Source organism: Rhopalosiphum padi, chromosome 4 (assembly GCF_020882245.1).
Source record: "Rhopalosiphum padi isolate XX-2018 chromosome 4, ASM2088224v1, whole genome shotgun sequence".
NCBI lineage: Eukaryota > Metazoa > Arthropoda > Insecta > Hemiptera > Aphididae > Rhopalosiphum > Rhopalosiphum padi.
In genome coordinates, this window is record NC_083600.1 from 470,093 (window position 1) to 487,186 (window position 17,094).

General features: G+C 24.1%; 1 protein-coding gene across 1 annotated transcript; it reads left to right on the forward strand.

Moving 5' to 3' along the window:
- Positions 1-746: 746 nt before the first annotated feature.
- LOC132928567 (cytochrome P450 4C1-like) lies at positions 747-15,157 on the forward strand. Its single transcript, XM_060993346.1, has 11 exons — positions 747-1,057; positions 9,443-9,549; positions 9,727-9,817; positions 9,909-10,097; positions 10,244-10,313; positions 10,386-10,512; positions 10,605-10,671; positions 12,548-12,729; positions 13,531-13,699; positions 13,800-13,979; positions 14,061-15,157. Exons 1-11 carry the CDS (start codon positions 871-873, stop codon positions 14,219-14,221), a joined length of 1,530 nt encoding a protein of 509 aa, XP_060849329.1. The 5' UTR covers positions 747-870; the 3' UTR covers positions 14,222-15,157.
- Positions 15,158-17,094: the final 1,937 nt, after the last annotated feature.

The following is a 17,094-nucleotide window of genomic DNA, read 5'->3' on the forward strand; positions in this document are numbered from 1 at the left end:
AGCTTTACGCTGAGCGACGATCGTAATCTAATTTAAAATAATTTAAAAATAAATGTGATTTTGAAATCGTATATTTTTTGTTTTCATTCCATTAGTATTGTTATAACTATTATTAATGTAATAAATAATATTTTATACAAAATACTGATGAAGTAGGTACTAAAACATTAAATTTAGATTTAAATGGCTAAGATTTGAAAAGATGAATTTCGTATTTAGTAAATACTATTTACCACCTCAAAAGTTGAATTTCCGTTTTTAATAGATTCTGACGAAATCGGAAAATTATTTTAATCCTGTTTATCATTTTTTTAAAGGCGATTACCCTAAACTATACCATATTAATATATTATACCCGAATATTTACCATCCGATTTGCTTCATGGTCATGTTTATTATTGTAATTTTTGTTTTTCTATTATTTATAGCTACACATCTTTCGACTTTTCTCCCAACAAAAATACACATGTACATTGGTTCTCTCGTTTAAAAATTATAAATTTATTCTAAACAAAATAATTTAATACACGTTCAGAATATTTATGGACCGATTATCCAGATTATGAAGTGTGCAGATTACCCACGACTACAAGATACCAATGCAGCAATATATAGTAGTATAGCGTGGTGACGGGGGTCATACTATAGATAGTTTCCTAATGTTTGTTACCATAATGAATTAATAATCCCCGCCACTAATAACACTTCCTTATAATAAATAATTAATATTATTTTAGGAGACAATCGTATTCGTAAACCATTTCAATTACTATAACACCATCAGCCTATTTATACGTAGGTCGTAGGTACCTTTTGTTGGTCCTATTTTATTTGAAATCTTTATTCTTTCGTCGTTATCTTACTAACATCATGACAATTTTTTTGTTATTGAGTTTATTATTGGTTTTTATAATTTTGATTTTGATATTCACAACGTGTTTCTGTGCTCGGAGACCCAAGGAACATTACCGTTTGTGCGCAAAATTACCATCCATACCACGAGGATACTTGACTGATTTAAAATTCTCTCATCAACTATCTACACTCAAATCCAAAGGTTGGTTACTTATATTATAAAATTTATTGGTAAGTCTTCTTTACAATGTAATGCGGTTTTTTTAAGTAGGTATTTAGAATTGGTTTATATTAAAAACATATTTTTTTTATATTTGGTTATATATATATATAATATATAACCAAATAAGTATCAAGTATATCTATAATATATTCTAGAATAACCATTAATTCGTGTTTGCAAGTTTTCAACAAGTATACATATAGGTATATATATATTATATATTATTAATTGATAAATTTGGAATGGAAATATAGTATTAATATTTTATTAAAAAATACTATAGATAACTGTATTGTATTCATTTATTTTACGATAGGTACAATCAGTATTAGCAAGCACAATAATATGGTACAATTAAATCTGCGAAAGTTTTGTTATAATAGTCCCTTTAAACAATCAAAAGAGAAATAACAAAGTTTTCTCTTAAATTAATTTATAATATTAAAACAAAACAACGGTTATTATAATGATGTTCAAATATGAACTTATAAATTGTAATAAATTGAATATGAGTTTTTCTAATCACTTTATTATACTTAATTCCATTATGTTATTTTGTGACCACAAATTTTGGGATTTTTCATATGGTATACGAGTTTTTTAAATACGATAGTGTTAACCTTAAAAATAATACAACATATTATTGGATAATAAATATTATTTATATTTAATTGCTATTTAGAATTTAGATACATGTTTATAATTTTAATGTTTAAATTGTTATAAGTTAGAACGTAAAATAAATAGTTTATATGGGATTTATACGTGAAGTGTCGTAATAATCATTAAATGTGTCCAATATCTGATCAATATAGAAGTGTTGTATGTAACTTTTTAATCATTTTTATTCATATTATGAATAACTGATAGAATTTAAAATAATAATAGATATTTAAGAATGTATGATTTATTTTATTATTGAGCCTTGACTCATTATTTCCATTTTTAATACAATTTATAAATTTTAGTTATAGAATATAATTAATGAAAATTTAATAAAGTTATATTTCTAAAAACCTAGTAGTAATTAGGTTGTTTTAAAAGCATTAAAATCCTATAATTAGCCACGAATTAGACCCAAACCCAACGTGTACCTAATTATCTACCCATAGCGTATTGTATTGTTTTATAATAAGTAAATAGGTATTCAATAATGTATTTCTAATGTTTATAAGCACCTACTTATTAGTTATTGTTGGTAAATACAAATTTGTATTGAACTAATTAATTAGTAAAATTCAATATTATAATAACTGACTTCACATTTTAATTTTAATGTATAATGTAATTTTAAACTTTAATATATCTTGCAAATTGCAATTTACTTTAATATATAGAAAATGTTTACAACTTTCTCTAAACTACATTTCAAACAAAAACGTTTACACTGATTAATATAAGTTGTATTTAGTTTTAGTCTAAATTTGATAAAAATATGATTACCTAATATCATAGATTGAAGCGTAAGTGCGATTCTCGCAGTTAATTATACTAAGCAATGTTTTTCCTTTACGTACATTATTCGATGAGTCCGTTGTATTAAACTCGTGAATCGTGATTATATATATATATATATATATATTTCTTTTTGGTAAAACAGTAGAACCTATACTATTATTTACAACGTTGTTTGTGTCTGCAGTATAATTGTATTATATTTAAAGTAAATACTTATTTTAGAAAAAATAATTTTTAATCTTAAGAATTGAAAGGGTATCCGGGAGGTAGAAAAATGATCAATTTTATATTTTGAAGAGTTAAAAGTACCATATACTTTTAAAAATGATGGGAATAAAAAAAAAATAATTGAACAATACGAAAATATATTTTATATAATACCTGCAGTTATCGTATTTTATTGATATATAAATATATTTTGACTTTTTTAGTAGTAATTTAAGTAGTAAATTGATAACCGTATATTTTTAAAATATTTTAGTTCTTTTTGAGACATCTATCGTTATTTTAAATTCTCTACATTTTTAGTTATTTTATTATTTTGTTTAAAAAATGTTTGTTTCTTAATCAAATAACTGTAATATCTACATAAATAGGTTCTTCATAAGTTTTTTTAAAGCAATTAAAAAACATGATAATAAGTATGTACTATTATATATATAATATTATGATATTATACATACTATTTATTAATTACTGTTATTTTACTAATATTACTACTACTATTTTTTTACTATTATAGTATTATTATTGATAATGGTACGCAAGCATTGGAAATCTGAATTATGATAAAAATGAATATTTATACGAATATGATGATTTTTATATTTTTCTCTAATGGTTTAGTTGTGTTGTTGTAATTAATTAACTGATAGTAATATAATAAAATAAATATTAACTAAATTTTTTTATTAACCATAGAAATTTGAAACTTTTTTGTATTAGGTACGTAAAAATTGATTTTCTTTACAAAATGAGGTTTTAAAAATAGCTGAAAATTGTTCAGCTGTATTTATTTCACCAACCTATTCATACAATATATAATTTATACATAATAATTGACTTATATAAGTTATATGTATTAATACCTGCGTTGTTTTAGGAAAAAATTACCATATTAATAAAAGAAAAATAATTTGCTTCTAATATTATCTCCGCAATCCGCAGAATCCTTAATTTAAGTATCATTGAATTCAAATTTTTAGACATTAATAGACTTCTACAGTAATCTATGTAATGACAAGGTATGTTCGAAATAACTGTAAAGTAGACAGAGTTTTTTCTTTGTATGATGTTATAAGCTGAATGATTACTAAGTGCAAGCACCTTCATTTTTCAAGTGCATCTTTTGGAAATACTTAACATTTATTGTTATCTCAATTTGTACACCAACTTAAAAAATTATATCAAACATTATACTAATTTATCTTTTCCATGCCACTTATGACTATTAAGTTAGCTAATTATAGAAATAATGCAGACCTTATCAATACCCATATTACTTTACCTAGGTTTCAATGTTATCAGGTAAAACAAGACTCTGCCCAGAATCATTTTCGATAATAGTATCAAGTAACACTTTAATATAATTTTAATTTATTAAGAATTCCTGTAAACATTTTTGTTCCTACATGATAATTGATAAATTTAATATGTGTTGTGTATTTATTATAATATAGTTTTAGCGCTTTTAGTTGGTAATACGATTTTACCACTTACCCGCGTAGTATATGTATATATAGTGCATACTTACGGCTATACCGCTGTATGATGTAAAGAATGTTATGTAGCATGTACATAATATAATTTACCATTATATAACTTTATTATTTTATAAGCATTTACTAAAATTTTGATTTAATGTGGTTAATCTTGTAGACGTTTTTTTTTACAAATGATTGATGAAAACAGAAGATTTTGATAAAATATTACACATACGTGTTAAAACTAAACGATATAAATATTTTTATTTTAAAACTTTCTCCTTTACAGTATAATGTAGAAACCTATATTATTATTTAAATTTTATATCTTATAAAAATCCGATTTAATAAAGGTACATGTAATCAGGTATTTTAATCTAATATTATAAATTTATGTTTTTAGATTCTGAGAAAAATGATTAATGTATTTGTTTAGGATGATATTTGATTTTAGATTCAAAGATTCGAGTTTAAAAAAATAGAAAATTATAAATAATAGATTCCTTAAAAGTTGTTCTTACAATAGTTCATTATAATCGGAAGTTCATATTAAGCACAATTATTATTTCCTAGACATCTGAAGTTCATATTTTGACAAAATTGGATACTTAATTAAGAAAAACAACGCTTTTCATCTAATTTCTTTAGTTATTAATCATTAACATAATTCGTGTTATTATTTTACATAAACCATTTTTTTTTTTAATATGTCTAAATTTAAGCTATTTACACATTACACCACGAACCTATTCATGTCGTTTTACAGTAAGTCAGCATTTATTTCTAAGTTATATGCAAGAATTATAGCGAAAGTTTTTTTAACTAACCGAATATAATAGTGAGTATAGATACTTCATTTTGTGGAAACCTTTTCTATGATTGACTTACTCCATTCACAGCGATAGTGTCACATTCATAAAAAAAAATATACATAGTTGTAAAACTAATACATTATTTACTTTACCCAGAGTCTAAAATGTCAGATGGCATGTATATAGGTAGTGACTAGTGAGGGTTGAACCCCAAAGGCTATTTTATATTAAAATTTTTGGTAAAACAATACGTAGCTCCTCAGAACTCTAGTTTAAGTGGTAAAAATTATATAAACACATACTTTTCGTAATCTCATTATATTTTATAATATTAAATACCTATACAGGGAGTCCGTGTTTTTCCTCATTACACAAATGGAGTTCACGGTCACCTCTACTAACGTAACCTTTTAGAACTTTAAAAAACACAGAAAACGTTAGTAATTCTGTATCAAAATAGTTATATATTTAAAAATTTAAATAAATTAATATTATAAATAATAAAATAATAAAATAATACGAAGTAACTGAATATAGAGATTAATACAGAAAATGTGTTTTTATATGTTTTTTTTATAATATATAAAATATTATCATATTTTAGTATATAGATACCTAAAACACCTAGTGAATATTGAATTTGAATTTAGTAATACGGTATATTGGAAAATTATTAAAATCTTAAATCATGGTAATGGTATTAAATAGCTTGTTACCATTACTATTTTATTTGCACGGACTTCTTTTGATAAATTTGTAGTCTTTCAGATTTGAATTTCTTCTTTTGGCATTTTAAATTTATTATTAATGTTTTTTTTTTTTTTTTAATAAGTTGTCACTACATTATTTGTTAACACTTAACAAGAAGCTTAAATATTTAACTAAATTTTACTTTGGTATTATTATTTATACTATTTTAAAAGGCTCTAAAGTAATAAAACCTTTTTAAAATATTAACTAGGTATAGGATTGTTTATTATATACTCGTATTCATATTATTGTAATGTTTTTATTCACTTTTAAACATGTAAATAAATAAAAATTGTTTGTGACAAAAATCAATATGACCATAGAAGAATAATAATTTTATATTGACCTTGTATACTTGAATATCATTTAAAATTAAATATTATATTTTTGTACAAATTATGTTATAATTTATTTGTAATATTTTATTATTATAGTCACATACTTTGAGTTTTTTTATACTTCCTGTAAATTATAAGTTTTAACAATAGCTGGCTCGATCAATATGTTATTAAACAGATGTATTTAATTTCTCTTAAATAGTTCAATTTATCAAGAATGTACATAAAAATTATAAATTTATGTAATATAGGTACTGTAACAGTTTAAGCCTATAAGGACTTAAGGTAGGTACTAATGTTTAAATTATAATTGTACCTACCTATAGATAAATTCTATCTATCAGTATGCACAGTGACTTAAATTTAAAATAAAACTAATTTTGAAATTAATGTATTTGGTAAAATAGGAATGATGAGTTATACTTGGTATGTCTTATAAAATAATATTCGCATTAATAATTTAAATACAATTTTAGAAATAATAAAAGTGTTATAAATCGAATCAAGACTACTGGTTTTGGCCTTGGGCCATCTTCGAATAATGCATACAACTAATAAAATAATCATATTAAAAATAACAATAAATAAATAACTCAAAAAATGTATATTAAACAAATATTCTTTAAGACTTCAAATAATTATAAAAATATAGTAACTATTAACATTTTACAACAATATTGGTATTGATAAGTTGATAGGTATAAGAAAAAAACAATTAATGTATTTTAAAATATGATTTATCAAATCCAATATAATGCAGTTTAATGTTAATATAGTAACCAATATTTATAGTTTATTGAATTATTGTATGTTTACTAAGTATTAATTTTTGATGTGTTGATTAATTTTATTATTACTTATATAATATATAATATATTTATTTTTAATTAATTATATTACCCATAAATGGCCCCTCCAAGGCCGAAATTTGTAGTTTTAATTTAATTTATTATACTTTTGGGATTTGTGAAATTTTATTTTAATTATTTATCACATATTATTTTTTTAAATATATTTTGTGTTATTAAAATGAAAGAATATAAAATAGTCTGCATTTTATTTTAGCTGAGAATATAATAGGTACCTACCTTCTATATTTCTCAATACACAGTATTATAGGTATATATAATATATTATATATATTTTTATAATTATTGATGTTTACTTCAAAATACAATGGAAAAAGAATTTTTATTTTTTTGAGATGTACTCAAGTGCGCCTATTATTGTTATTTTTTTAGTTATGGACAGGGCTCGGGACTTATAGCACTTAAAATTTTTAAAATAAGCGCTTAAAAACATCATTATAAGCACTCAAATAAGCAATTAAAAAACTTAAATTTGAGCAAAAATATTTAATTAAAAAAAAAAACTTCCTTTTTACATGATAAAGTATGTTCTAGACATAATTTGTAACTGTGCTAAAAATAATATGATTAAACACTACAAAAAATATTGAAACAAAATGATTAGGAAAAGTTTCTAACTAAAAAATAAAAATAAAAAAATAAATCTTTATATTACAAAAAAAATTAATTTCACTTTCTAGACATTTTGCCTCATTGTTTATAGATTTTTCGAGGAATTTTCTTAAAAAACCATAAATAGTAGAAAAACTGGTCAAAAAATCAAAAATAATCAGAAAAACTGAAAATAAGCATATTTTTAAAAAATCATTGAAAAAACAACAAAAAGCACTTTCAAAATTTCATAATTGAACGTGTTTTAACATTACATACACTTCCATAGAACTCTGCTACATTTTAAGTTAATCCATAAAAATTAGCAAATACTTTAAGTCATGAGGTTAAGTTATAAATAATAAGTAAATTAATTTTGATAATACTACATGCTGATATACATTATACTTGTCTTATACTCGTACTTTATTGTTAATCGATTACGACCATACGTCGTAATACTATGTCGATCAATCAGCTATCTATATTCTATATATATGTATGTGTATTACGAGGTATTTAAATAAATATATTTATATGCTATGAAAAGTTTTTATTTTATGATTGTCACCCACTTAGGTTTTGATAGATGGGCGTTTTGAAATTTGGGTGTAATGAGTGCATACATTTCATATGCACCCCTCTAGTTGTGATAATGTGACTAAATATAAATGAAATGTTTATGTAATTATTTTCTATACATAGATAAGAATTTTTTTCTCCTCTATAATAAATCTAGGATTTTATGACAATCATTTATTTTAAATTGTCTTTTTAATGGGCCAGAGTGGCAGTGTGTACGGCTGAGGAGAAGCGCAGGCGCTAGGGCCGTGTCACTTGTATATTTGTTTTAAATGCAAATCGTCTTACATTTATTATATATTAAAATTGGAAAATTATTAGTAATTATCAGTGTTACTATATATGGTTCAAATTAATTAATATTTACCTACATAAATATGAAAGTAAACGAAAAAAATGTACCTATATCTGTTTTTGACCTTATAAGTCATATGTTTTCGGTTTATGTGGTCAATTTTTATTTTATCATAGTGTTAGGATATACACATATATATTTAAAAATGACTAATTTATTCGGGTTTAGTCGTATCCATGAGATTGTGTTTATCGAAAGTATAATAAAAAGCATTACTATTTAAACCTTAAAAACCTTGCATATTTAACCAAAAATGGCACAAATTAGTTTTTGGTAATTTCTATTGTTGAAAATAAACTTACAACGTTACTGCATATACGACCAGATTCGGCACAAAAAGGCGAACAATTTTTATGTAAGTTACATCTACCTAGTGGTAAAATTGTGAACTTTAGAATTCAGATGAAAAATAAACAACTGAAAATATTATTGTTGTGCAAAGTGAAAAACTACCCTCTTTATGTTATAACAATAACAATTTGATACTAATGATATTACTACCAATATTAGTTAAAAAAAATATTATCTTGTAGTACTTTTTGTCCAGAATATTTTAAACATAAGTATAGATTTTTAAGTATATAATACTATTAAAATATATCATAAACTAATTTTGTGCCCAAATTAACCTTTAATAAACTTTTAGGGGTAGTTTCACTTGAATATTTTTTTAAATATTTTTCCCATTATCCTGGTGTTTTTTTTACAATAAGTACATTTTTATTGGAAAAAAATAAAAATTCATACAGAAAGGGATTTGTTGACTATTTTGATATTATAATTTTTTTTTTGGCAGCTTAATGTGGGCAAACAGGGCTGGTACCAACGTGCCCACATTAAGCGGAATCCAATGAATAATATATTATTATATTAATATGTACATAAACCATGTTTTATTATTTTCAGATGTTTTGCCGTTTTTTAGTAGTATCTTAAAGCAGCATGGGCCATTGGTACATATGAATATATTGGGTCATTCATACGTATTGTTAAACGATCCAGACGACATAAAAGTACTTATTTACTTTTTTATTTTTAAAATTAATATTGTATACACATCGGACTTAAAAAAAATATAAAAATATAAAAATATATTAGATGTAACTTAAACTTCAAAGAATTAGCTTAGTTTTGTATAATTTATATTAAATTAATCAAATAATGAGGTACCTATACATAAATATTTACAGGCTTTATTATCCAGTCCACATCATATAAATAAAGGACCAGAATATGGAATGCTTAAGCCTTGGTTAAATAAAGGACTTCTAACAAGTGGAAGTAATTAAAAAAGAAAAGCCCAAAGCTCATACAACTTTTGAACCTTCATATATACTTTGAATAATTGATATATTATATACATTTAATATAGGTTTAAAATGGCAAACGAGAAGAAAACTGCTGACATATACATTTCATTTTAAAATATTGGAAACGTATATCCCTACGTTTAATAAACATGCTCAGTGCTTAACAAAAAAACTTGAAAATATGGCTAGTAACAATCAGCGTGTATCTATTTATACTTATATGACACTTTGTGCATTAGACATTGTTTGTGGTGAGTTTAAGACTTTAAAATATAAAAAATAAATAAAACCAATCTTAAATACGATCGATAAGTTTCACATACTAATAATTATTATAATATGGTTATTGGTTAAACTATTAAAACTTAAAACTTATGAAAATATTTTATTGTTATAGACACAATAATGGGAACTGAATTGCGATCTCAGGAGGGTAAATCTATAGAATATGTCAAAGCAATAAATACGTATGTATAAATTGTGAAAAATTAAAAAAATGTGTTGATACTTAGGTACTTAAAATATTTTATTCATTTCAGAGTAACTGATGTCATGATTAAACGAATATTTAAATTTTGGCTTTGGAATGAAAGTATTTTTAACCTGAGTCAAAATGGAAGAGATTTTAATAAATCGCTTAAGGTTTTACATACATTTACTGAAAACGTAAGAACAAATTTAAAATATGATATAATATTAGTTGAATAACAATTATTAATAATAAAATAATATTTTTATATGCATATTTCAAATTTTAGGTGATCAAAGAAAAACGAGCTAAACTTGAATCGATTAATTGTTTAGAAACTGAAGAATTAAGTTTTGGTAACTAACCTTTTAAATTTTATAAAATACATAATATCTTATAAAATATAATACTTATGTTGATATAAATATTGATTAATAGTTAGTATGTTATTAGTTGGGTACCTCATTAGAAGGGCCTGACTTCTATGGTGTATTTGAGGGTGGGGAGCAATAAGTGGAGCCAGTGGCGTATATAGGAATTATTTTCACTGGCTGCATATACAACTAGAACATTTATTACATAAATAATACAAATAGGGGAATTTTAATTTATAAATATATATTTATTATTATATTATATATATATATAGTAAATTAAGAATTTTTCAACATTTGAATATTTGATTAAATCTGAAATTGCACTAGGGATCCAGGCCTAGGCCCCCCTCCCTATATACACCACCGAGTGGAGCTCCATTTGGAATTGAGCCTTGATTTTTTTCTTGTATTTATTAAAATTACCATAAAATCATCATTATATAAAATAAAAATGAATATGAGTATATGACTATGACTTAAAAAGTTATCAGGGAACCTAAATAATATTCTTAACTTCATATTTGATAATAATATGTCAATTCACAAAGTTAAATATATTATTCTGAACGCACAATTTGTAAAAAATTATAAATATTTATAAATAGAAAATTTAAGCTAAAATATTCGAAGATTAATGAACTAATATACTCATAATTTTTCACGAATTACCTTAAAAATGCGACAAATGGACGTAGTCGTTTAGACGTGGCCATTTGGAGTTTAGACATGAGAACAATTGGACATAAAAAAAATATATATATATAAATAAATCAGTAAAATTAATATTATAATATTTATTATATTTATTAGAATACGCCAAAAATTAATATAAAATAAGTCAGTATACAAATTATTTATTATATAAAATTAAAAATATATTTAAAACAAATTTTTTATTATAGTAATTACGCCAACAATTAAAATACAATATAAAAATAAGTTATTTATACTAATTATATTTATTATAAAACGCAAAAATGCATATAATATATATTGTTTAAAATATCTAAATGTTATTTCTAGAGTCATAACTTTGAACAATTTTTAAAATACGTTTATCCGCGTCAATAAGTTTCTTTAGTTTTTTTAAGTGGACTCTACTTGCTTTAAGTTGGTTGTAAAATATATCTCACCCAGCTTGTACTTAGGATATTGAACTCCCACTTCGATATTTGGCCGGCTATTAGATGTTTCAGTATGGTTATTATTTCTTTCTTGACCATTTAAAACTCGTAAGTGTTAAATTCCAAATGTGTGGTGGGAATAATTGCTGTTCGACGACCTCTTCCGTTTAATCCCTATTTTTTTTGTAAATTTTGCTACTACACACTTAACGTCTTAACCATTTTTTTTTTTAGCATATTTAGACAAACATTTTTTAAGGGTTTTAACGAGTAAACATAAACTTTTTTCGGATATTTGTCATTCGTATACTGCACACAAAAATAGGGACTGCTTCCGTTTCTATTAACCCTTCCAACATAATTGTCCTAGGTAACAGGCAAAAGGTTGGTACCCATTATATGACAAGGATGTGAATTATGTGTAGTTACACTACATTAGTGTAATTAATGTAAAATTACATTTTTTATTTTTATGCTAGTGCTATAATTTAAAAGTTTATAACTAGGTAATACTAAATAGGGGTCCATGTTAATATATTACACTTATTCGACTGTTATAACTGAATTGTAAGGTATAAAAATAATACATTTATTTTTATTTTTATTTTAAATATAGCAATTAAATAATTAATAATTATAGGTATCTATAAAATATATAGACATCTATAGGTAATAAAATCTATTTAACTCAAAAGTATAACATAATTAAATATCTGAGGGTTGAATTACAGGGAAAAAACGAGTAGAATCATTTCTTGATCTTCTAATTGGAATATCAAAGCAAAATCCAGAAAAAATGACAGATTCAGATATCAGAGAAGAAGTTGATACATTTTTATTTGAGGGACATGACACATCATCAACTGCCATGACAATGGTTTTCATACAATTGGGATTGCATCAAGACATTCAAGTAAATTATTTTAAGTTCTACAAACTTTCTACCACAGTAAAATACCTTGGTCTAACGCTTGATAAACGTTTAACTTGAGCTCAACACATACGTGAAAAAAGACTATCCCTAAACAATAGGCTACGTACTCGTATGCTTAAACATTTAATTAGTAACAAGGTCATCCCTGCCAATATTAAACTTCTTATGTACAAATCCTTATTAAAACCTATACGGACATACAGGCTCCAGCTATGGGGAAATCGGAAATGCTAAAAAGTCCAATCTAAATAAGATACAAACTTTTCAAAACGTAACATTAAGAAAAATAGTAAATGCCCCTCCATATATATAAAATCTTACTCTGCACATAGATTGTAACCTAAAAACTATTCATGACGAAGCCAAACGTTTCTATAGAAAATTTCATCACCGTTTTTCTACTCATTCAAATCCTCTCATCAAGAATTTATCATCCCTCAATGTAGCCCTCCTAGGCGACTTAAACGTAATTGGTGCAGAGATCTAGTACATTCAAAATAAAAACGAATAAATAAACTAAAATTAAATCCCTCTGGATTTAAATTAAATTGAAAGTTTCATCACTGGGTGGCTTTTCCCCCAAATTATCTATTTTATGCTCTATTATTTTTCTTTCTTTCTCTCTTAGCGCACATATACTCATTATGTCCATGATATGATATAGATTGTCTATTTTCTTCTAAAAAAAAAAATAAATAAATAAATAAAAAAAAAAATTTTACAAACTTAACTTAATATATTATTCTTAATGATATTGTGTGAAATTAATCTATATTGTAGGACAATGTAAGGGAAGAATTATATTTAATATTTGGAAATAGCGATAGAGAAGCAACTATGGCAGATCTTAAATCTATGACATATTTAGATCGAGTAATAAAGGAAACTATAAGACTATATCCAAGTGTTCCTGGTATTACCAGAAAGCTTAGACAACATCTTCAGATAAGTAAGTTGTGTACTTGTGTAATATTAATACAAATATACTATGCAGAAACTTTCATAATTATCGATTATTCTATATTTTAAAAATTCACTTACATTTTAAGGGGAGTATACAATTCCACCACAGTCAGTAGTTGTAGTAATACCATACTTACTTCATCGAGAGGAAAAACATTTTCCAAATCCTTTGGCATTTGATCCGGATAGATTTTTACCTGAAAACAGTATCAATAGGCATCCTTATGCCTTCATACCATTTAGTGCTGGTCCAAGAAATTGTATTGGTAATGACATTTATTCAAAATTTTGATAAATATAATTAAATTTTTTATTTTTATTTTAATATTACAAATTTTTATTTTTAGGACAAAAATTTGCCATGCATCAAATGAAAACTATAATATCGACTGTTGTAAGAAAGATGAAAATTGAAACATTAGGAAGTCAAGATGACATAAAAATAGGTGCACAGTTAATTTTGCGACCAGAATCATTACCCGATATCAAACTAACCAAGATTAAATAATTTTTTTTTTACTAATATGAAAAATGAATTGTTGATTTTTATATTTTTATTATTTTATTTATTATAATATACAAAATATTATTAGAAATAAGGACATATAGGCAGTGCTGAGTAAGATGCCCTAAAAAAGTATTTCGATACAAGATAAATTTATTTTTAATACCTACCTAAGTATAAGTACTCTAATTATAAGTGTTAAAAACAATAAAAACTTAAATTTTCGGTGAACAGAGATGTAGGTATAAAAGATCTTACATGCCATTTTTAATGAGTTTTATTAAATATCTTAATTATTATGTATTATTTAAAATTAATGATATGTGCAAGATCAGTAAAACATTCGTGTATTTGAGTTACCTTAGAATAAATAGAATAACCACAGAACCAGGATTATAGTTTTCTACGGACTTGAAGTTGTAACCAATTTAAATTATTAGGATATAATTTATTAATTATACATTTATAATAAATGTTGTTGGATTTTTTCTAAAATATACCACAAACTAAATATATAGTGATGGTGAACATTACTACATGCCTATCACCAACCAACTTTATCTTCCTTTACTGGTAAATGATTGACTTAATGCTAATAAAAAATGATTAAGTGGTTTATTGATTCACCAACTCTTTCAACTTTTAATTAATTTTAGAGTTCCTTTTCAACCAAACTAACTCACCTAACCCGTCTTAATACTCCATTTCACATTCCTAGATACTCAACCAATTACATGTTAATTGAACTGATTCGTAATCAATTAAAAAATTTATTCAGACCCCTCTTTTTTAGAATAAGAATATATTTAATATTATTTTATTACTGCTATGTATGTATTTTATTTTATTTTATTTAAATTTTTTACTATTTATGTATTATGTCTAATTTATATTTGTAAAAAAGGCTTGCCCGTAAATATACATAAAATGAAGTAATAATTACGGTTTTAATATGTTTTGTGGTTCTGATAGTTTTGATCCCAAAATGTTTATTGAACAAAATTTAAATAATAATAGGTGCCATGATATATTTATATTATAAATAATATAAATATTACCATTTGATGTTTATACTTATTTATTCAGCGGACCCCCCCTCCCACCATTGAAATTTGAACATTTACATTTTTTACGCAATTTAAATTTAATCTAATAAAACTTAAAATAAAATAATATTATACATTATAATTAATGTATTTTGAAATCTAAATCATTTGTGATTTGTTATCGTATTTATCAAACATAAATCATAAATAATATTATACATTTTGTTTGTGTGGCCTTTAACCAGAGACTGTTTAAATTTTAAATTTTATTATGAATTCGAAAAGAAAAAAGGTGATACGTGACAAATCAAAAACGTTTCACACTACAGCTCAATCATGTCAAAACATATCAAATTTTTTTAAAAAAATCAACGAATAACCCATATGTGTGTACTGTGTATCTAACTGTTATAACTATAGGGCATGGATGTTGTAGTACTAAAAAATTAGTAAAATTGATTGCAGTATTGCATTAAAGTATACCAAAAATTGCACTTAAAATATTAAAAATAACAACGTTTTATTATAATTCATAAATTTAGGTTTATTTTTATTTATCATTACCTTATTGTATATTTTATATTAGACTGACTTATTAGTAAAAAAATTATAAATAATATGTACATAAATATTGTTGCATTTAACCATAAATTATTTTTGTATAATCTTATCTGTACGCATTGCAAATACGAAAATCGCAGTATAACGAAACCGATATGATTCTAAAATTAATCTACGGGTATTTTTTACCGGGTATTTTTTCCACGGGTATTTTTACCAATTACCGTTTCGAATATACATTACAATAATATCAATAGACAATATTAAGTCATTTAAACTGCAATATACATCAAAACATTATGTACTTCAGAATTAAAGCAATTTGGAAATTTAATTTCATGACATTTTTGTAAAACCATTTAAAAACTATTAAAAAAGTAAAATTATGTAAAAAAAACTGAGTAATATCTATAAAATTGCAATAAAAATCTAAAAATTGCAGAAAATTTACACTTAAAACTTTTAGATTTTAGTTCGTACTTGCATGACATGCATTTTAAACTTACTTAGCAATTAATTGAAAAAGTAGAAAAAAAGTTGAAAATGCGACAACATCCGTGCACTAGTTATAACTTATTATTTATGTTATTTTTTATAGTAATCTGTTGATTATGAACAGGGCTCGGAAGTTCTAGCAAATGCATATTTTTCTTGGTTCGTCCTATAACATCCAAAGTTAGATACAAATATGTATGTTTTACATTTCTCTAATGTCATACACGAAATTTTATTTTGCTATTTTTTGCATACTTACGGTTTTTACTGCTATTTTGCTAATTTAAGGTTTTTAGTGCTATTTTTGGGTATATTTTCACATAAATATATTATTATATAATATATTATTGTAGCTATTTTGCTAATTTGGAGTTAAAAATGCTGTTTATGGGCATATTTTTAAAAACTAAATTTAGTTACGAATATGTGAACGAAAACAAATTGTTTTATTTTAAAATCATGTCAATCACATCGTACTATCGCACTATCATTGGATTCGTTGTATTATCGTGCTGCAGTCGTATTCCTGTCGATACCTACCATCATATTCTACGAAAAACATTAAAAATCTGTAAAATAAAATACATCTTAAATTTCATGTTTAAAAAAATTTGTTGAAAATTTTATTTTGCAAATTTTCCAATTTTCAGTGCTATTTATAGCGCTGATATTAATGTTTTTATGGGCATATTTAAGCGTTAAAAATTAATTTTTTTAGTGCTATAACTTCCGAGTCCTGGTTATGAATTTAACTATGATCATAGATGCCCATAA

Excerpts from the sequence above, each read along its gene's own strand:
- LOC132928567 (XM_060993346.1), top strand. The coding sequence starts at position 871 with ATGACAATTTTTTTGTTATTGAGTTTATTATTGGTTTTTATAATTTTG. Across the intron at positions 9,550-9,726 it reads ACGATCCAGACGACATAAAA|GCTTTATTATCCAGTCCACA; the intron begins GTACTTATTTAC and ends AAATATTTACAG. Across the intron at positions 10,513-10,604 it reads TACATACATTTACTGAAAAC|GTGATCAAAGAAAAACGAGC; the intron begins GTAAGAACAAAT and ends TTCAAATTTTAG.